Source organism: Henckelia pumila, chromosome 4, assembly GCF_033568475.1.
Source record: "Henckelia pumila isolate YLH828 chromosome 4, ASM3356847v2, whole genome shotgun sequence".
Taxonomy (NCBI): domain Eukaryota; kingdom Viridiplantae; phylum Streptophyta; class Magnoliopsida; order Lamiales; family Gesneriaceae; genus Henckelia; species Henckelia pumila.
The window spans coordinates 11,477,034-11,500,092 of record NC_133123.1 but is presented as its reverse complement, the minus strand read 5'-3'; the positions used below and the strand labels follow the sequence as shown (position 1 = coordinate 11,500,092).

At 34.9% G+C, this 23,059-nt stretch overlaps 3 protein-coding genes across 5 annotated transcripts; all 3 read right to left on the bottom strand.

The window, feature by feature from the left end:
* Nucleotides 1–1,967: 1,967 nt before the first annotated feature.
* On the bottom strand, nt 1,968–4,248 carry LOC140863643 (uncharacterized). The gene is made up of 2 exons (XM_073267221.1): nt 4,122–4,248; nt 1,968–3,246 (listed from the first exon to the last, which is right to left on the bottom strand). Exon 2 carries the CDS (start codon nt 3,185–3,187, stop codon nt 2,213–2,215), a length of 975 nt encoding a protein of 324 aa, XP_073123322.1. The 5' UTR covers nt 3,188–3,246; nt 4,122–4,248; the 3' UTR covers nt 1,968–2,212.
* A 1,388-nt stretch (nt 4,249–5,636) lies between these two features.
* Nucleotides 5,637–7,643, bottom strand: LOC140863644 (SPX domain-containing protein 3). Its single transcript, XM_073267222.1, has 3 exons — nt 7,246–7,643; nt 6,299–6,446; nt 5,637–6,192 (listed from the first exon to the last, which is right to left on the bottom strand). Exons 1-3 carry the CDS (start codon nt 7,465–7,467, stop codon nt 5,819–5,821), a joined length of 744 nt encoding a protein of 247 aa, XP_073123323.1. The 5' UTR covers nt 7,468–7,643; the 3' UTR covers nt 5,637–5,818.
* A 4,180-nt stretch (nt 7,644–11,823) lies between these two features.
* Nucleotides 11,824–22,013, bottom strand: LOC140860022 (uncharacterized). Of its 3 annotated transcripts, none has more exons than XM_073262753.1 (17): nt 21,143–22,013; nt 20,243–20,785; nt 20,048–20,164; nt 19,526–19,964; nt 17,991–19,429; nt 17,770–17,886; nt 17,457–17,639; nt 17,309–17,371; nt 16,353–16,424; nt 16,002–16,265; nt 15,777–15,896; nt 15,572–15,631; nt 14,486–14,526; nt 14,236–14,313; nt 14,068–14,152; nt 12,806–13,235; nt 11,824–12,219 (listed from the first exon to the last, which is right to left on the bottom strand). In XM_073262753.1, the coding sequence occupies exons 1-16, from the start codon at nt 21,959–21,961 to the stop codon at nt 13,101–13,103; spliced, it is 4,575 nt and encodes a 1,524-aa protein (XP_073118854.1). In that variant the 5' UTR covers nt 21,962–22,013; the 3' UTR covers nt 11,824–12,219; nt 12,806–13,100. The 3 variants fall into 3 exon arrangements, with proteins under 3 accessions (XP_073118854.1, XP_073118853.1, XP_073118855.1); XM_073262752.1 differs by having other exon boundaries at nt 12,816–13,235; XM_073262754.1 differs by lacking the exon at nt 14,068–14,152 and having other exon boundaries at nt 12,816–13,235.
* Between the last annotated feature and the right edge of the window lie 1,046 nt (nt 22,014–23,059).

The following is a 23,059-nucleotide window of genomic DNA, read 5'->3' as shown; positions in this document are numbered from 1 at the left end:
TAATGGCGTTTTACTTATCTACGTAAGCAGAATGACACCCTTTTCTGTTACAAAAGATTTTTTAAAAAAAATTAGAAGGAAAAGAATAAATTTAAAATTTTTAAGATAGTTATTTTTTTACTTGTCGATTTTCCACATTTAAATGTAACAAGACAACTATACTATATTGTCATTCTTTTCGAAAATGTAATGGAACTAGATAATAACGGTGTTAGTATTAATAATAAGGGCAATTTGCCCAAAAATCCCTAAATGCAAACATGTTTTGCTTTGGGCTCTCTAGTCATAAAATGTGGTACAATATCATACATCATGTGGTACAAAACCATATAAGATGTGGTATAAATTAACAAAAATTGTGATACAAAAAAGTAGTTAGGAAGTGCAGAGTAAAACATGTTTGCATTGGAGATTTTTCAGCAATTTACCGTAATAATAACGATGGCAATAATTTTAAGATATTGTTCTTAATTCTTAATTAATTCGTGGAGCCTTAGATTTTTTTTAAAACCTAAATTAATTGTCCGAGTCATATACATATGTGGAATAAATCTATTTGAAACGTCGAATGATGTGTGTACGTGGCTAAGGAGGGCTAATTTGACTTTAAAATTGGGATTTTAGTGGCTGATGTAGTCTCGTTGCTACATAATTCTTACAAGTGTAACTTGGACCATGAAATTAATAAAGAGTCAATAAATGAAGATGTTACTTTTTACATATCTCAAAGGATCCAATTCATGTTAAGGAAACTTCATGATCCGAGGCAAAAGTTTTGTTATTAATTTATCTTCTGCAATCATGGAAGATTTTGTGGTATCAAAGTGATGGGTTATTACCTAATTTAACTTTCTCTCGGCCCAAAGTCCAATGACTCAATCCATATGGGTTTCATATTACTCCGATAGTTATTTGGACACTGTATCAAGACCCATAAATACCTTAAAGCCCATAAGAGGCTCAAACTCATGAAACTCTCTGACTATCTATAAATAGCTCAAGTTTTCTCATTATTAAGGTACGCACTCTATAGTCACATGTTCTAGTTCTCTAGAACTTTTATTGGGCAAATACTGACTTGATCGTCGAAGTGTCTTCGCCGGGCAATCCCCGGCGTCACTCACTTTGTTTTGTGATGCAGGTGACAACCCACGAAGTTCGAACTTTGGAACAGTTCGAGTATTGATCCGGCTATCCAGATCTTCACAAATTACCCAGATTGTCTCCAATCGGATAATATCAATTTTTTGCTACATCACAAAGGCTGATTACATTAATAAGATTATAGCACTTTTTTTTTTATATAGAATATCATCTATTTTTTGGAAACTTATCTTGTATATATGATGTACAATTCAATGGAATAAAAACAACCGAAAATTACTTTTCCTTTCAAAATTTCATCGAGACATCTTCTCGCAAGCTGTGATATCATTCAAAAAAAAAAAAAAAAATGGCTAGACCACATCAAACATTGTAAATATTGTCTATACCACAATTTTGAGAGATATATGATCGGATGTATTTTTTTTATTTTGAAAAAAAATGTTTTTATTTTGATATTTTTTAATTGATATAATTTTGTTTAAAATAAATAAATTTATTTTTTTAAAAAAATCACTTTTAATCTCGACGAGATTAATCCGTTTTTTCTTGTTTTTACCCAAATCTTAACATTTTCATCACGTTTCACGTTTAATCCTAGTTAATTCTGTTTTTAGAACATTGATATGCCTGGTTACTGGAAATAGTTAAGTGCAACCTGGATTCTCTGCTGTGCAAACACCTTATCCATTTTAAATTAAGCAGGTTGACTATATGCAATTGGCTACTAATTCACACCCATCAAACATGATAACTCCATTCCAATGACTAGATACTTGAGGCCTACCATCCCAGAGAGACGATTGAAATATATGAAGCTTCGCTTGACAACAACGCTGGAGGGAAAAAAAAAAAGGTAAGCATAATAAACATTTATATCATCGTATTAACACCACCGCAGAAGCGTTGTACATTTATATACATATATGTTGTGTGTCTAACTACTTCAAAGACCAGTTGTGATGATAAGCCAATCTTGGCAGGAAGTTTTGTGATACAACTCTATCCGACAAATGCATCCGCCTTTATGTTACATTCTTTGCAAAATATAAATCTGTAGTTTTTGCTCTCACAAATTTTTGCACTTGAAATGGACTTCACCGTTTGATCACACAGCATCAGCAGAATGTTGCTGATAAGTTCCAACTGTAAAACCAGCGTACCAAGCGATCCTCATCAGCTGCATGCCAAGAACCAGCACCCAACAACATACTAATCCCCGAATGGTATGCACCATCCAAGATGGTGCACCGAGTTCAGCTCCAAGCTTCAGCGCTCTCATCAGTTGCAACAAACGATATGACTCGTAAACAACAGGTGTCACTAACCATATGGGTGATCGCCAGTGCCATGTTAACATCTCGGTAAGCATTTGCACAGATAAAAGCAGAAAGTAAGGACCTAATAGAATCGCAAATGAAATGAAGGGCAGTTGAGGCTGAAGAAATCCCTTTTGAGAACCGAAAGCTATTGCCAAGGGGATGCCATAACCAGTAACATTTGCAACCATGTTCCAGAACTGATAACTCGAGGGCGGTTTGCTGAAGCAACTTTGAGTATTATCCTTGGACCGGGAAATAGTATCGGCCATGAGAAGAAAGAGGGAGGCACCAAGATTGAAAATGCAGTCTAGTCCTGTTAATGAAAGAAGGCTAGCTATGTTGGGACCAATGAAAATTGATGAAACCGGTAGCCACAAGGTGGGAACCACGCCTGTGACTAGAAGAACAGTTGGGCCAAGAAACCATAAAGGCCATCTAAGGTACTGGAGCTGCATGTTGGGATTCTTGTTCGTATCCACAAGGTGTTCATCATTAGTTATTGAAGCTTCTGCTGGATCACCAGAAGAATTCACGGTTTCAAACTTCAGTAATTTTACTTCATTTTCAGGGGCATATGTTGTAGGAGCAGGTTCCCATGGAGACATATTTGCATGAACAACAGCACAATGTTTCCTACTAATACAAGGAAAATTTCTCTGGTATTGCAGATTTTGAAATTTCCATGACTTGGGATTCTTAAAATTCAAATGAGAGACAGTAAGTACTGGAACACCAGACAGAAGCTGGGGTGATGATGCCATGCTGTGGTTCGTGAACTGAAGATTAATGGGGAAAAAATCCAACTAAGCGTTCAGATTACCTGAAAAACGGACAGAGGTCTCAATACAAACACCACCCATCATTTTTACTAAACTGTAGAGGCGAGCGAATACGGTTACAGCACAGCAGAATCCAAAAACTTTCTGAAAATAGATAGGCCCTATTCTTCAAAGTCAAAAGCAAGCGCCATCATAAAATTTTTGGGCATTCCAGTTCAAGCCAAACTCAAGCTTTAGTATCAATTTTTTTAAAAAAAAATCTGACTCGATTGCTACATTACAAATCTATCTAGCATAGACCACGTATTTATACGCTTATGATACCAATAGCCAACAAATAACTCAAAGAGCAAATTCCCCACCAAGTAACAACAATGAACAAAATCTTCCATGGCTATACTTTTGGAGTTACACTCCCAGTTCTTTTCTTGAATAAAGGCCAAATCACCGAGTACCCGCTACGAAATCTTAGGTTATTGCACCTTCTTAGCACAGTTAAAAAAAATCATCCCATTTGATCCAAGCTATTTCAGCTGCATATTCACATTAGCATTCTCTGCCAAAACTTATTTACACTTCCCGCGAAAGTTATCAAAGTCATACATAGTTCAGCAGCAGTAAAAAAAGAATCTTACAGCGCATTAAAAAAAGGGAAGAATAAAAAAGAAGAAGAAGAAATCGAGCTGGGTAACTGAAACACAAGTTATTAACTAGAAATTTTTCCAGTAGGGGAGAGGAGATACAGAAATTAAAATTACCCACTAATTCGAAACCTGAGTATTAACTGATAGATTTTGAAGATTGAATCGGTGAATTAACCAAGGTTTACCAATACCAGTCGGAAAAAAAAAAAGAATCCCGGCGCTACCGAACGGAAAACTACGAAATTCAGATCGTTACGAGAAGAGATGCACACCTCGTATCGTAAGAACACCGTCAAGGAAGAATTCCAAAGGATCAAAATCGATTTTTTTTTTCTTGCGTTTGAGCGAAACTGAGCAACGGAAGAGGATGATCGGGGTTCAAAGTTCCCCGGATTTTTTTGTTATTTTTCATATTTTGGATTACATTTTTATTACTTTTCATTATTTAAACAAAATAAATAAATAAAAATACTGAAAAAATAGTGGAGGTTTTTTAAAGAATAAAATTCATTTTGATACACGAATTATTGGTAAAATGTCAGATTGACACATGAACTATTGAAAATGGTTTAATTTGATACATAATCAAATTATAAAGTCAATTTTACCCTATCTACATTATTTTATAGTTTAATATTTTTGTTAAATTAAAATAGATACACATTTTATATTTCAATATTATTTTATTAATACAATTATAAGTATAAATTTATATTTATTTAAAGTTTATATTATAAAAAAAAGATCGTACTTATTGTACAGAACATTGTAAATATTAATTAATACAAACATACACATACACACATATATAACAATTGATAAATTATATATTCAAAATTAAATAGTATTAAATAAATAATAAAAAATATTATTCTATTTATCTATGTTATAATATTATTATTTATATTAATCAAATTAAAAATGATATATATGTGTGTGTCTTTTCATTTATGATCTACAAATTTTATGTTGAATACTTTTTCGTATACATGATATATAATCTTATTTTTTTATAGTATAGTAATTAGTAAAAATGAATTTATATTTATAATTGTAATTAATATAATAATTTAAAAGACAAAAATATGTATGTAGTTCAATTAATCAATTTAATAACAATATTCAACTTAAAACAATTTAAGTAAAGGGCAAAATTGACCGTTGAGTTTGGTCATATACCAATTAAACCATTTTCAATAGTTCATGTATCAATTTGACATTTTATCAATAGTTCATGTACCAAAATATTATTTACTAGTTTTTTAAATAAATAATAAATTATATATACCCTAATATTGTCGTGAGGTTTTGAACGTATTGATTATTCATGTAAATGGTGAGATTTGTTTTCTTTTTTCTAGCAAAGATTTATACTACTTATCAAGGTTTTCAATTTGTTTCTCGCATTGTTCGTCAACTTATTGTCATTACGTTCTGTGCGTTTTCATGTTGTTCTAATTCCTATCTCGTTTAACGGGTCAAAGTATGTGCTAGAAGATATCTTTAAGTTTTTTGAGTTTTGTTTCGTAAGTATTGAATACTTGACTTAAATTCCACAAAATTATTAATGTTATATATGATTATTAATTTTATTCAAATATATTGATTTATTATCTTTATATTATATTCCATTTATCATTTTATCTATGAATCAAGCTGTGTCTGAGAATTTGGTTGTTATCCATATCCACCTTTAATTTCAAGACACAATAATAATAATAATTTATGTAAAAACAAATAAATTCAGACACATTTTACGTTGGAAAATGTGAAACGTGATAAAATTATTAATATTTTCAGCCGTGGAAGAAAACAATCCACATGCACATAATATTAATATTCCCATCGTAACATATCACACTTGACACTGCAAAATATGAAACGAAAAAACGTTACCCCTAATATATATAGATCATATCATATTTATAAAAAAGAGAGTAATTTGTCCTAGAAATCACCAAAAATATCATCAGGGGATTTGTATAGGCGGAAGAATCTGCAAGGTGTGGATTATGTCGGAATCCGGAAATTTCAGCGGCGGTAATGAGAAATGGCTGAGAGTAGAGCTCCCCCTTCTCATCTCCTGCATGGTGAGAAGCGCCGCCACGGTGTTCCGGTATATCCCTTCACCGGCCAACGCTAAAGCTTCCTTCTCTCCCCGGAGTGTTCCCACGGCCGATTCCGATGGCGGGAACACGGAGTCTAAGGTGTTTTCACACTCTTTGATCAGCTTTGAGATTAGATCGGTGGTGAAAAAGGGCTGTTCCAATACTTTTTGGATGAAGGGCAAACGTAGTACTCCACCTGTTCTCTTGTCATATTTCTTGAGTATCTTAGCCAATCCTAAGTTTTATATCTGATTTCAGTATTATTGTTTCTCATAAAAACAATTTGATTCAAACACAGATATATGAACATAAATGTAAAAACAATGAATTTTAGCTCGTACCTGTGTAATTAATGTTGCTGTAATTCATCAAGAGAACCATTTCACCATGGAAATTAACGATGTCTTTTCTGATCTTTGCCAACTCCTCCTTGTAATCCTTCTGATCACTCCCATTTTCCATCACTTTCTCTATTCTCTGCCGCAATTCCTGCATCATTTCACAGTAACTAATCTTTAATTCCTCAATCAATAACGAAACATCCTCCTTCACCACCAATCAAACTTATTTAACACCTTCAATCAACATAACAAGACTGGATATATCATATCAGCAAGCAAGCTACTCGAAATTAGTCGAACCATATTCGGCAGTCTACCCCACATAAATTCACCCGGACCTCCGATTCAACGACCCCGAATTTATTCGGGGCTATGCCGCTATGGGGTCCATTTATGCTAGGTTGGAATTTCTCCATGTAGCATAGTCAAAACCCTGCTATTAAACAGAGCTTGAACTAATGCATTGTTCCAAAATAAAAAAAATAAAAATTCCCACATGATTCTCAATAACAATTTGATGGGAATAACACACTTTTATCATCATCGTATGTAAAAAGCGGTAGTGCTCCACTCAGGCTATTGTAGCCAATAATGTAGCTGGTTCAACAGAAGCGATATTGGGGAATATACTGTTGATGATTTGAATATCCAACACACAATACGAGTCTTACAAACATTTGTGATCGATGGAGCCCATTTTATTCTCATGCAAGCTCGGGGGCAAAAAAAAAAAAAAAGTGAAGTAGAAAAAACAGATGCAAACAGTTAAATGCCACAGTAAGTGAAAATGAAATTTGAACAGAAGCAGAACACAGTGGATCTAATGAATTCGAAACTGGAATTAATATATATACATTGAAAAAAACTAATTAATCCCATTTTCATCGCTAATTGAGAAACATACGAAGAGAAAATGGAACCGCAAAATGGAAAGTAAAGCAATTAACCTTGTGGTGAATGATGAAATCCTCCTCTTGCTCCATGAAGAAGGAATTGAACTTGTCAATCTCGTCGTTCAAAAAGTAGACGAACTCGGCCTCCGCCTTGCCGCTCTCCGCGGAGGAGATCAACCTCAGGAGCTTCTTCAACTCCTTGTAGGACAGGAAATAGTCCCGCCATCCCGGAAGAGACTGCTCGATTTGCTGCTTCAATCTCTTGCCAAATTTCATGGCACCGAGTGATTAATTCGAGAATGGGGGAAATCGGAAACTGGGAAATGGGTGGGTTTTATTATTGGGAGAAGATAGAATATTTGGAGAGCATATGCTTGGCGTGATGAGAGTGGCGAGAAGAGGAACAGTGAATTCCTCAGCATATTCGCTTCTTCAATTGCGACCTCATCTACCCCCCACCCCAATTCCTTAAAATCACTTGACTTCTTTCCCATTATATTATTTTATCTTAGTATTAAAAGGTGCAACCTTAATAAATCAATTCATTACATTACAATCAAATTCAGTTTTCAAAAGTCTACGAGTTAATGGAATAGATAAACTCTTGATAATTGATCAGGAGTTCGATTGCTCCTATGACTTATCCACCATTTTCTCGAGCAAACTTATTGCACATATCTTATCTATTGTAATGGTTACGTGCTGTTACTGCTTTAGTTTGAGATTTATCATAGTTATGAGTTCTCACAAGATTAAAAATATATATATATATATAATAAAATTTGACATCTTAATATTTCAAATTAAGCAAATCAATGTGGAGATATTATATACTCTTGTCTCCGTCCTAACTATATAGTATTTGGTTTATTTCAAGTTTCAAATATTTTAATAATTTTTAAAATTTGTGTGAACGCACAAGTATTTTGTTTATATATCGAGAATAAGGGTCAAAGACTCAAAATGGAGATATTTTAAAATTGTAAATGGAAATGGGTGAGAATGACCTTTAATAGAATATATATATATAAATATAATATAATTCTAGAAATGGAGAACGAGGATATTTGAGTGGGATGATTCCTAGGTATCTGCTGGGATTCTCCTGCTGGACTGGAACTGAGGTGGTCAGTATTTGGCTACAATTCACACGTGTAAGCGACATGCATTGGATTTAAAATATTAATTAATTAATTCGTAAGAAAATAGATAGAATTGGATTAAATATATTAATTAATCAGTTGATGTTGCACATGCAAATATATATTTCTTATTTTTTTTAAATTAAAATAACCAGTCTTTTTTTTTTTATATCAGTGTCAAGTTGTGGAAGAAAAAACCTAAAATTTATGTTAAATTATTATATTTGACGAAGTATACATTTCATCTATAGCTATAGATGAGATGATACCGGTGAAAATCAACTCAAAATTTTTAGTGATAACACCTATTATTAGGGGTGGAATCGGGTCGGGACCCGTCCCGTAACCTCCTTACCCGATTTTTATCCCGATAAAAATTGAGATATTTTTTTTCTCCCGATCCCGCACCCGAGAAGTGTCGGATCCCGAATGTTTCGGGACCCGAACATTCGGGATCCCATCGCGTCATGAGAAGGTAATCCCGAATAATATTTTTTTAAAAAAAAATCTATGTAAACAGTGGCAGAGCTAGGAATTTTTTTCAGTGTAGGCGATGACATACTATAGTAGTTCGATATGCTAAGAACCCATACAATAAAATTATACAAATTCTAGGTCAATGCAAAAAAATAATTAAGAATAAAATCATCACAAAACAATTTACATTTGATCTACTAAAAACCAATAATTTTTCAACAAACAAACCCAATAATTACACATCAAAATTCAAAATAAAAAAAAAAACCTATTGTATCCAGAAAAAAAAAACACAAGAATGCTAAATTGTCAATGACCCTCACGTAATCTTCATTCATTTTTATTTCTTTATTCACATATTTTTGTAAGTTTAATATATAATTTACATATAATTAAAATTCCAATTAAACAATAAATAAGAAGTTCAATTTGATTAAACCTAAATACCTAATATCTCATCACAGACAAAATTATTAGCCTATTTACATTTTTACATACCTAAATAAGGAGACCAATGTAGAAAAAAAAAGCATAAAAGTGATGGGCATCACTGGCCGGATGACGATCTTTGAAGTTTGAAGGATGAGAGCAACTGCAAGCAGAAAAGTTCCCAACTCCAGGGGCGAGCAGAAGAAGAATAGCGCAACTGCGCAAGGAATTAAGAAAAATGGAATTTGGGCCATATCTAATGTGTAGTGGGATCAACAATGATAAAAAAATTAATGGGTTTATATTTAACTAATAATTAGGCCTATATATCCTTTTTTTTTTGGGCCCAGTGTAGGCAAGTGCCCACACTGGGCCTGAACCAGCTCCGCCCCTGTATGTAAATATGTTTTTTAAAAAAATTATGACAAAAAATCAAACAATTTCTTAATACATTACAAATAAATTAAATTTTTTTAATATATAACCATTAAAAAACTAAAATATTTTTTTAATACATTACAAATAAACTAAAACAACTACTTGATTAATAAAAAAAATTATTCATAATAATAAAAAAATAAAATAAAAATTTATAACTCAATGTTAATATTAAAAAAGATAAATATAAAAAAATTATATGATATGTAATTATAAAACAGTAATATTAAAACATAAAATTAAAAAAAAATATTTTTTAAATTAAAAAATATTATTTTTATATTCGGGTCGGGTCGGGAATCCCGTCGGAAAGAGTTGTCTATCCCAATCCCGATCCCGAAATTGATCGGATCGGAAAAAGTTCGGGACGAGAAAAATTCAGGACGAAAACGGATCGAGAATCGGGACAGATCGGGATTTATGTAAATTTTGTCACCCCTACCTATTTTGGTCTCTATGGACTCGAATTGGGTCTAAGCATGTGATGAGATCACTCGGGGGATATCACGGACAATGATAAAACATTAATCAAATGCAAGCAATAATTCCAGCTTCTTATTCGCTAATATGTTATATGCAAACAAATTTGTCATGTATTTTCATTGTTAAAATCATAAATTTTAACATTTCTTTTCGAAAACTTATTTACTATAACAAAATATATATTAATTTTTGAATTAAATAACTCTTGAGTTTAAGAAATAACTGGCTTGCATGCAAAGGATTTCAAAAATATTATTCGGAGAGAAATATTGTATAATTTAATATTAACACACAAATAGAAGAATCGGGTTACTATGCTATATGAGTGGTGTAGTGTTTCGATTATAAAAAGAACAAATTAATGTCAATAACATTGACTTACCTTAGATGAATTGTTGATATGTTTTCCATTACTTTCGAATTTTTTATTCTCGTGATTTGGTGCATCCGTTCGGAGGTTCTCAATTTGAGGAAAATTGTTTTCAAATACCGTTTTATAAATGGCTATTTTAGGAATAATGACATATAAAAGGGACCAAAATGTGTATTAACCCATTTCGAAAACTTCAAGGGAGAGACGGGTCGTATCTCTGTTATCTTTTTAACAGAATGATGACGACAATGACCAAGTTGAGAATAATTATGAAACATTAGGGATCATTTTGAAAGCTCGAAAAGAAAATGAATTATTTTGAAAAAAACGACAAACAAGATGGACCAAAATGTGTATTAACCCGATTTTTTTTTTCAAAAAACAGTTGCAAAAAAAAAAGAATAATGCTAGAGGTACAACCAATATATCGTAAAACGATATTTACAACAATTATATCGTGATATTTTGCTATTACTTCATGAGATTTTGATATGATATCGTGAGATTTTGCATTCAATGTATCGTGAGATTTGATAAATTAAAATTTTGTATTGAATTTTTTGTGGTGTAAAAATTGTTGTACATGTAGCATTACTAAAAAAAACATTGGGAAGACGAAAAAGAATGCAAAAGAAATCCAATGTACAGGTGTCGGTTGTAGAGGGTGGATAAAGATTTCTAACATAGGACTCGTTCGGCCCTCGGGGTCCCCTAGGCAGATGCTATGTTACACCGGATGAAGATCACCCAATGCAGCATCTGCCCTTGATTGGGCATCCGGACAGTGTAGCATAGCCCGGGCCGGTCCCTTACACCTTCAATAGCTGAATTAAATTTTGGTATAATGTTTAATTATTTAATTTTAAAAAATATTTATTTATTAGTATTTTGTCAATCGCTTGTAAAAAATCTCTCTTGTCGTCAGTCACGTGGGTTTTAATCCACGTTAAACAAATTAGACTTCCCACCCTCTTATTCTCAAATTGTAATTAAAAAAAAATTATTTGTTAGTATTTTGCATAAGCGTTGGGTGTTTATAATTTTTCTGTTTTGCAATTTAATATTTCAATCAATTCAAATCTAAAATTTATCATACAAAGTACTATGATAATCTACAAAATTGCCGAAATATGTAAAATGATTGGTACAATTATGTACATACAAAATGGGTGTGTGTGTGTATTAAAAATATTGGTATTGGCAATATGGTAATGAATGGGACAAATAATAGACAAACAAAAAAATGGGTGAAAAAAAACTAAAAAGGGGGGAAAAAAGGAAGGAAAGAAAGAAAGAACTAATAGGTGATGCTTTATCATTATAAGTCTTCGATCCGAGGAAGGAATGCAATTGACTCTGAGATTGCCATATATTGCTCGACTCAACCTACAAGGCTTTGGTTTTAAAAAAATCATTAAATACACACACAGCTGGAAAAATACCAGGATGAAACTTCTGTTACAATAAAAAACCGAAAAAACAATGTTCACTTGAGGGCAGCGATTGTCTTCGCCTTCCCTGTTTTGCTGCTCCTAAAGCTAGCTAGCTATTCCCGACAACGGGGGCTTGTCTCCGATCCTCAAATCGAATGAATCATCCCCGTCGACCAAAGTCAATGTCACCGTTGCGCAACCACAAAAGTGCAGGAGCAAACATGGACAACCTTTTTCCAGTGGATCAAGAAATCTGAAACAGAAACATAAAAAGATGCTGCATATATGAGGATGGACTTTTACGTTGATACAGCAAATGATTGCAATAAATTCAGATAACTAACATATCACTGATCGTATTTAGGTAGTGTTTGAAAACTCTAAAAATAAGTGATTATAAAGTTGTTCTTAACAAATTTCTAAAGAAAACATTCATAATCACTTGTTTTTAAAGGTTGCAAACACTTCCTTACTTATTTTCCCCCGAAATAAACGTATATCTCCCTTAGTTATCTCCCCCCAAAATGAACGTTTATAACAAGCTGTCCGGACATTCAACTTAATTAATCAAAGGTCGGACTAAGTTATATAAGCTAAAAGAAGATGAATAGAAAAAGGCAGGCAGAATGGCAAAGTTTATGTTACTAACTTATGCTAAAGGCAATCGCTTACTTTTAGTCAGCGTTATTGTGAACGTGTTTCCTCTATGAATTAACTGAAGACAAATGCCAATTAAAATATTTCTTACAATGAATTGCTTGTCATAGAATCACCAACTAGATATTATCCTTTAATTGCGATTCGAAAAAGAAATAAAAAAAAGGAATAAAGAAACATGCCAGCTCAAACCTCTTAATGGACGGAAACTCTCTTTCACCAGCTCGTACCGGAAGCATCCGTTCATGGGGTACTGTGAGTCGAGAAGTTGTCCTGTCTTCTAGAGATGATCGTTCTGAATATGAGATTTCGGGCATCAATATTCCGATCTCAGAATTTGAGAATACCATCTCGCGGTTCTGGTGATTAAAATGGTTGGTGATCAATGGCGAAGGTTGTCAGAGAAGAATGGTTGGAGATGGACAGGAATTCGAAGGCTTCTGAAAATATTTTACATGCGCAATTGTTCCAAGACTCTTAGGAACCAACCAAATTTCCGATGCTCGGAATAATCTTTGGAAGTAGTTTGCTGAAAGGTTTGGCATTTGAGTCATTATTTCTAGGTAGACATGGGAGCTCATTCTCAAGCATTGTATAAGCATCCGCAAATGCCTGCATCAAGCAATTATATTTGGATATAGGTACTCAAATGTTAAAACTTAAAAGGACAAGCTAATGTTGCTGACACCTTAGCTAATTGAGAACATCGGGATAAGAAAGCAGATGTTTTTTGTAAAAGAAGTTCCTCAAGTGGGTATTCTCGCTCTTCTGAAACTAGATGGGGAGCACTTTCCCATATCTTAGTACCTGAATTCGTTTTAGTGTTACTTGCAATATTTTCAAGAGATTTTAACCCAAACCTACCATCTTGCTCTCAGGTTCATTTTCATTTAATTTATTGACGGTCCGCTTAAGCACAAACATTGTGTAAGAAAAAATAAAAACCCGTGCCTAATCCGTTTCGATATTCATCAGACACTATTGGCAGAGCAAAAAAGATATAGAAGCAATATTAAATTCTAGACACTCCTAGGATGCATTGAATAAATAGACATTGCATAACCAATAGCTAAATGTTCAGAGATTACTTCACAATAACCGAAAATAAAAGGGATGATTTTGGTATTTGGGTCTAGTGTGTGTGTGTGTTTTTGAAATGTAGGCCTCCTTGTTGTATTGAATACAAAGAGGAGCCTACATTTTTAAAAACAGACACTTGACCCAAATTTTAAACTGCCCCAAATAATTGATAATTAAATTAAATATCAATAAAGCCGGCAAATGACGAGAGGTTTTATTGAATTGGTGCTACAAGTTCTCTAATTTTAAATTTGACACCCAATAATGAAGTCCGAAAGGAAAACTCAATGATATATTTATTCAAATGTAAAATAATATCAAACCAGTGGGAATACATAAATTAAGAATAAAGGCTGCATTTGACCTTGATGCACTGATGTATGCGGAAGCAATTCCGCCCGACATTATCGGTCAGAAGAAGAGGATCGTCAATGTAAAGTGGATCAATGCTACAAAATTACATAGTAGACGATAAAAATAAAATAGAAACCGTGAATTTCATTACATAAAATCAACAAGACTTTGGATTCACCTGCACCCACGTTCCCTGTTTAAATATATCCCACTTCCCTGTACTGAGATACACATTTGACGTGGGTCAAATACATTCCTGAAGCAAACAGGTGACATCATAATCAAGGTAAGGCATTTCCATTATAGGATAAGGGATAATGAAAAATATGAAAAAATGACGGAATATAAAAGCATGTGAACTGGTTGGTTTGTAGGAAGATGATATAATGCAAACTTATGTTACTTTCGGACAAGAAGGTTTTACTTACCCAAAGAAGTAGAGAAAATCCATCAGAAGGCTTCCATAATTCTACAAACATATCAAAAGAACATGAAACAAAGTAGGAACCAAATACATCCAATAACCTGTAAGGTAAAATTTTCAAATAGCGCAAATTTGAACCATAGTTTCTACTAACCCTAGAGATTGATGAGAGAGCTAGCAAGACAAGATACGTGAATGATATCATAGTACAAAGAAGCTGATAATTTCACATAACACGATACAACTATATGCACATACTTTTGTTAGACCATAATGTAGCATTGCCAAAGCATGGGGTAGAAAAGAATACATATCTTGGCAATGTGACAGTAAACTTCAAAATAACCAACAGAAGTATGAATCATCATATGACAATCCAATAACAGAGTAACACTGAGCCCAACATCCCCAAGAAATGCCTAAATACATGGAAAATAGCATGGCCACCAAAAAACCTCACACATTCAAATCCAAAATCATAACACTGAGCCCAACATCCCCAAGAAATGCCTAAATACATGGAAAATAGCATGGCCACCAAAAACCTCACACATTCAAATCCAAAATCATAATAGAACAATTACGAAAGTGAAATTTAGAGATATGAGATGCTTCCATTGCTTTAACTTAAGAACAAAGCACCTCTTTCTATTTCTCATTTCTCTTTTTCTATTAGCTTATACACTCGGAATAAAGAAATTGGATATGTTTCCAAGAAACCGAGAATTGTATAATCAACTCTATTATTTTCTATAAGCAATGTGCCATTAAATCTCACATTTCCACAAATACATCATCAAAGATCCTGCCAGCACAGGAATAACCTTTTTCACTTTTACTTTCAAGTTCAGAGGATACAAGTACAACACCCCACAATTATCACAATTTTCTTACTATTTAATAGTTGGATTATTTAATTAATTATGGAGATGACATCATTCTCCATGCTCTGGCAGAACTATGGTACTATGCTAAACTTTTATGTGGTAGTATCAAGCCATACAGCACAAACGAGAAAAAGCACAGGATGATACACTTGAGAAATAATATGCAAGAAAGATGAGTCATCATAATTGGCAAGTATGCATACTTGATTAATGGGCCGGCCTTGATGATGCTCATGCTGCAGAAAACGTGTGATTAGCAACACCTGTCAAACAGAAAGTCCCCAATACACGTGGGTAAGTAAAACAGCATCCAGGTTAATTCCACTCCATAACCAAGTGTGTAATACACAAAATATTACAAATAATAAAGCAATAGTGATGGCAACATCCTGTTGAAGGAGAACTAACCAGGCAATATGAACTTAAACCGCCGGAATAAGATTGGTCCAGGCTACGATCAGCCAAGAACTGTTTCAGCACCAAAGTAAGAGGTGTTACCGCAGGAAATCGATCCGCCAGATCTTTAACCTAGATAGAGAACTCACAACATCAGAAGAGATTATCAATTGTCATACATGAGGCTTGTGTGAACATGTTGAAACGCTATTCAAAGGGAAAGATTTGACTAACTACCAGTCCAGTAGTCTGAAGTCCTGTGTGTGTGGGAGACTTAAAACTAATGTCAAGACGAACAGATTTGGCACCATAAACAATATCATATCTAGTGTTACACCACTTCAGTGAAAGAGAGATCTCAGAGCCAGCTGTATCCGTCGGAAAAGGTTTGCCTTCTTCAGAATCTGCACCACCATGGGCTTCTCGTGGAGTTTGAACATTTGACAAAGCAGAGGAAGTCAGATCACGAGGAACTTCTACCACAAGCATGATGATAGGTATCTGAAATGATAAAAGTTGTTACCATAAAACATTGGAAAATAACAACAAAAAAAAAATGTGACCAACAATAGAAGTAGTAGTAATTACAGCAGTATTTTCAACAATCTTGAGAGAATCACTTTTGACCCATTCCTGGTTTGCGAGATATCTAGCCGCATGCTGCAGGGTAAAACCACTGTTAACTTACTCGACAAGGTAAATTAATATAAAGTTGGAAATGCTGGACTGCCACTAGCATATAAACAGATTCAAATTTATGATTGCTTTTACACAAGAGGTGAATTAGGAGGAAAAACCAATTTGTTAAAAAAAATGGTGCAATACATAAAGCTAAAACCATGAGGTATCTCATATCTGGCAGAATAACTGAGGAACAAATTGCTCCGATTGTGGGGAAAAAAAGGTATTGACACGCAACCCTCGCACACCAAAAAACAGGGATTGCAACTTTAGAAAATCATAAGAAAAGCAAAAGCAGATCATGATGAACTTTCTCCTCCTTTAACTTATTAACAAAAGTACCAAACAAAGAAAATTAAATAATTTGCATAACAAAGAAAGAGTTAAATCGACTTAGAAACTTATGAATATTCCATTTTTTATCCCTTCCTTTCTAAATGGAATTTTCTGGCTAATGCAGCCCCTTTATAATTCTCATTTTCTTCACTTTTTTGGTTAAAATAATAATAATTTCTTCAACTCAAAAACACTTGCATCTTAAGTTCACGAAACAAGAAATGTTGTGCCAAACAGCACGAGTTTGGGAGCGGTCGCTACAGAGACAAACTATCTTAAGTGTAAACAAATCATGCTCAACCCATGGGAACCCTTTTTCACTCCCATTTCATGACATAATTTGTTTGAAATCACCAACAATAAATGGAACAGTCAACTAAAATTGGACTTAGAGTTTGATTTAGTGTGTGTACACCATCTATGTAGACTGGATTCAGTAGTCTTACACTACTTGCCTAAACAATTCAACTATCCATTTGGTGTGAAGAAAAATTGCACGAGATCCCTACATATGGAATCCTGACTACCTGAAGGCAGGTTTCTTTAATGCCATTTCGTCCTTCTAAGATCCCAGCCTCTTTAATAGGTTCCTGAAAAGTGACCACATTTTAGTTCGTATTTCTTTGGTTTTCTTTACGAAACGTAAAGAAACCATCCAAATCAACAAATTCTCACCAAATTCCTCACAGGGGGAAGACAAACCACAAGATCCACATCACTAGATGGCAGAGACAAACCAGTTGCATTAGAACCAAAAATATTAGTCCTAGAGCGAGGCCATAAGACCTGAAGAGACCGTGCAACACGCTTAACAGCCCAACTAATGTAAGGCTTCCTTATTAAATTCTCCGTAGCAACCTTGCAAATTGCAACATAAAAAAATTGTGTCAGTAATAGATCAATTCGAATCATAGAGATATGAATTAGACTGAATCATTATAAACTTAAAATTCAAATGAGTAGAAGCTGCCCATCTATCATTTTACACCTGCTTACAGAAAGAGTTGATCTCATTATGGAGAATGTCATGAATCAGTGACAGAGATGCCTCGTGAGTGGAACAGTTTCGTGATTCAGGTGGTTGCAAAGGAAACGCAACATCTGGCTGAGTAATCAAGGAGTCAAGGACAATTAAAAGAGTCAAGATATGGGGAGAATATATGCTCACGAATTCACTGGAAGAAAATATGACACCAGAATAATGCTCACATGTTCCTGATCACGAGCTAGCTGTGAAATTGCAATAAGGCGGTCCTGAAGCAGTGTTCCTGCCAAAGGCTGAGTCAACTGACGAGCTGAAAGGTTTTTGTTTCTCCAAGGGGGCCAAACAACTTCATTCCCATGCATGGGTACGCTGGCTTCCTCAAAATTGACTCCATCATGGAACCAGCCTTTGACACCCCAGTGTCTCGGGCTTGAGCTACCAGATCGAACAGTAGGAAAACCCCTGTGTTTTCCAGAATCACCAACAGGAGATGGTGGAGGTGGGCGAGGAGCGCGTGGAGCACAGAGGACTACAGGAGAAGGAGGCCTTTTAACCCAAGGTTGTTCCCGTGTATTTGGAGGAACACAAGGGCTTTTATGATCAAAAGTACGTTTAAAATCTGCCCTTGATCTGTCTCGTGACATATTTGGTATGATTATTGGCCTCAAAATTGGGTAAGGAAGTGAATCCACGGTCTTCAGTTCTCCATCACCCGAAATATTGGACATAGTTCCTGAGACACTCTCCTCTGCAGCATCTGTCATTGTTGAGGAAGAATGTAGCATCTTGCCACTAATTTCACTTCCAGGTATAACAAAACCTAGAGCCCCTGAACCCAAAGAATCAAAGGGGGAGCAAAACGAAGCAGCAGATGGAGAGGTTAAACCATTTGTACTATAAGAGGAGGAGAAAGCCACTATATCATCAACATCCCTGTTCATATCTGCTTCCCGCCAAGCCCAAGAGCTATCATCTGAACAAAGAGAGGGAGGACGAGAGAAACTGGTTGCTGGATGATCCGAGGGGTTCCAATACATCACGCCTCCACCAAAATACTGATTATAATCCATCCCAGAGATGGCATGTGCCTCTAATTCATCCTCAGACATCCAGTGTTTATCGTGCTCCTCCACCATTTCTTGTGAATTTGTAACATCAACAAAGTCTTTCAGGTCACCAGAAAGCGTCCTTTCATCCTCAGAAGTAGTTGTACTGCACTGTACAGTTTGAGCAGTGAAGCCTCGCTGAAAAGTAGACTGCCTCCGTAAAATGAATTCAGAATCATAATTGCAGGTAACGGATGAAACTAGTCTATTAACACCATGCACCGAAGGGGGCCAATCTGAACTCATTGGCAAAGGTCTAGACATAATCCCACTATAGGCATTGTCGATGGGAGGATTTCTTACTTGTAAAGTTGGAATAAAAGATCGGTGAAAATGACTTTGCCAATTGTGACCAACATCAAGATGCAGTCTGTCAGTGGCAGCAGGAAGATGAGTATTGGCAGAATGATGAATGGGGGCTACATTCGGCCACTCGTAAGAAATGTATGCTGGTGAACTTATGGCCCCAACTCGAAGGACACTTAAAGTTCCTTGCTCACGAAAAAGAGTTGGTTTGCCTTCTGATTCACCACCTTTCATTTGTTTTCCTATATTACCTGTCTTCAAGAAATATTTATTAGAATCTGTATCACTTCCAAGATGATGAACAACACCAATGCACCTAAAGTCATTAAACTCTAATACAGGCTTACCAGGTGTTGTGTGGTAGGTCAAGTCACATTTCAAAGAACTATCTGAAAAAGTTTTGGCACCACTTTGGACTGGATTGGATGACCCTCGATGGCTCTTTGAGCCGATTTTGCCACTCGAGCCAACAGAATAGTCACTGTTGACTTGTGACACGATAGTTGCACTTGCAGAATTACATACATTTGAATTTGCATCGAGCCTACCATTCCCAACCATAGTACTGTCTGACAAAGACTCAAATTTTGATCCTCTAGATGTACAACTAGACGTTGAGGACCCATAATGTGAACTAGCAGAGGTCGAGGAAACTCCAGTGATTCTTGATTGACTATTCCCAATATCTGCACCATTGGACCTAGTGCTTTTAAGCTTTTTTCTCTCTTTCCTATTCTTCCTAGAAGCACTTCTTATTTTTTCATTAGTTACTCCTTTAACAGGTTCCTGGAGACAGTCAATCAGTTAGTATCCATTTATATCACTTATTGCCGGTCATTAACTACGTGAAAGAAAAGACAAAGGACAACCATAATATCATCAGATAAGATATTCCCTCGAGTAAGATCCATTGCCCGATCTTCAAAATCAAACTTACTGGACTGTCTACCATCTTTACTGCTATAAGATAATCCACATTCTTTGACCTGTAATTTGAACCAAATCAGATAGGATTATGCAAACTCAAAAAATTATGTTCAAAAGAATATGGAATAAAGACAAACCTCAATAGGCTCAGTTGGTTCTGAGCCATCTTGACAAGGTCTTGGAACACCATTAACCTTTTTGTTACGGTTCTTTCCTTTTTTCTTGTGGTTTCCAATGACATGTTTCTTGTTAAGTTTCTCCCTAGGGGAGTTTGTGAGTTCCTCCCCCAGTAACTCAATTTTTGTAGAATCAAATGAAATAACCATGAGTAACTCTCGTAACTTTCTTAGTATACTATCTGAAACACTATTTACATTTTCCAAAGAGCTGAAAAAAAGTTCCTCTTTGCCATATTCACCATGCTTAGATTCTAATAACAAGGTGGAAATAACCTGAAGAATATACAAACTCTTTAATTTACAATCTAAAAGAGATGGATTTCTAGAACCATGTGCATGGTTGGCATTCCGTTTAACTTCCAAATCTGTGCCTTGGAAGGTTGAGAAGTCTCTCCTACCCAACCTAGCAGAATTGCATCTTATTGGCTGCTTACCAAGATAATCACAGAACCACACTTCATCATCCCACATACAATCCTTGTCCTTTATCACATCCGCAACCTGAGATTTAAAACAATAGATTTCAGCCCACGCCAAAACCCAAAAGTTACAAGACAATGAAATGCATGACAAGCAAGCATCAGGAACACCATTTCCATATAACCAGACTTAGTTCATGTCAAAATTGATTAACCAACAGCTGTCCTACACTATCAACGATATGTAATACATGAAGAACAAAATAACATACAATTAGCAAGCAACCATCAAAGTACTACTTCCAATAAACTCCACAACACAGCTATTAAATGGAGGCCCAATTATTACCCGATGCAGGCCTACGCTCCACTGTTTCACCACATTAATCGTCCTAACAACAAAAAAATACACGATTCAAAATAAATTCGTGACACATACCAGTGATTTTGCGGCTTTTCCAAAGTAAGCACAAAGCACTTTCTTTTTCAGTGAACAATCCAGCTTCTCCCACCAATCAACACACCTTTTCTTCCTCCAAAACAAATTCGCTGCTATGCCAGCAGCATTCAACCTTTCCTTCAACCTCAACCCTCTTTTCTTCCCACTATTACAACTCATCCAGCCCAACCTTAGAGCAACCTCCATTTTATTCACAACAAACTCCTCCAAACTATAATATCCCTTCCCCTTTAACCACCCCAGCTCCACCCACTCCTCCGCGATTTCCCCCTCCTCCCCACCACTCAAGAACCCCCCTCCCGCAACTTCATCAACAATCTGAAGAAACTTACTGACGTCCGCCACCAATTCCTCACTCACTGTCATCGCATCAATAGGAAGAAACCCACTTGTTTTCTCGCTCCCCGCCCCTTCTCCCGAGCTGAACAGCTCGACAGAATCACGAATCGCGCGTTCACCGTGATTGAACTCGGAGAATCTCCTCAACAAACCGTCAGATTTCCGGTAACAGAGAGTGGGGAGAGCAGAATTGTCGTTTTGCGGGAGGTCGGGGAGGATGATGAAACGGCCGCAGTCATTGGATAGGATCTTCCGTCGCATTTGGAGGAGTATTTTGATGAAATTGGGGTCGACGATCGTCAGGAACGAGCGGCGCTGGTGCACCGAGAGGGAAGAGAACCATCGGAGGACAGCTGACCGTTGATTCGAGTTCGGGTTCGGGATTGGCTTCGGTATTCGTGAATGGTAAAGAGAAACATGAGCAGTTAGGTAATCAACAAGATTCCGGCTGGAATTCATCGGACTTCCGAATTTCAGGCTTCGGTCAAATGGGAAACAACACCATGTCTGTAAAAAGTCTTTTTCAAACGTATTTAATACATAATATTTGTTTTTTTTTTGGTGTTGTTTCCCATTTGACCAAAAAAAAAAAAGCTTTTTCGTTTCAGATTATTCAGATTTTTTGTTTTAAGGAATATTATGGTTTTTTTAAGAAAAAAGTTTAATCTAATATCATAAAGAATATCTCATGTTCGATCAATTATAATAAATCTGTCGTCGATTAAAGAAAGCGGAAAAAATTGGAATGCTAACTATTAATGCTCAGTTTGGTACCCGTGATGGGATAAATAATATATAGATAAGTAATGTAATGTAATAAAAAATAAATGAGAAAAGATAGTTGATTTTTGATTTGATTTGATTGATATATTATAGTTTATTAGTTTTTTTGATTAAATTTTATATAAAAATGATAAATTACCATATTATCCTTTTAATAATAAAAAGAAATATAAATAATATTATTTATATGGGGTAAGATAGTAATTTTAATTCAATGATTTGATTGATGTAAGATAAATAATTAATGATTTGATTGACGTAAAATTATAATTAATAGATAGATAAATAATATGATGAGAAGAACGTGTGATTAGATATGATAATTTTATACATAGATTATTAATAATGATACCAAACGGAACCTTAAAATAGTGTTTGGCCGAGATTTTAGGAAGAACTTCTAGACCTTTTTCATAATAAAATTTCAAATTTTGTTAAAAAAAAAAGTTGAGAAAGCTTTATAAAAGTTGTATAAAAAAATTTCTAAGAATCCGGGTACTTGTCTTCTTCAGCCATAATTACATCGAATAGAGAGTTCTATTTACACTAAGTTAAGATTTTGAAAGGACAAAATTAATCCTCGGTTAAAACTAAAACCGTCGCTAATATTTTTTAGTAATTAAAAATTTTAAATAAAAAAAATTAATCGACATCAAGGCACCAAATCACATCCAAATTCAAATCAATCCTCATTAACTAAAGAGAAAACCATCTATATCTTATTGTAACCTAGCTAGGTGTAATCACCTTCCATGTGTGTGTGTCGATTTGTAA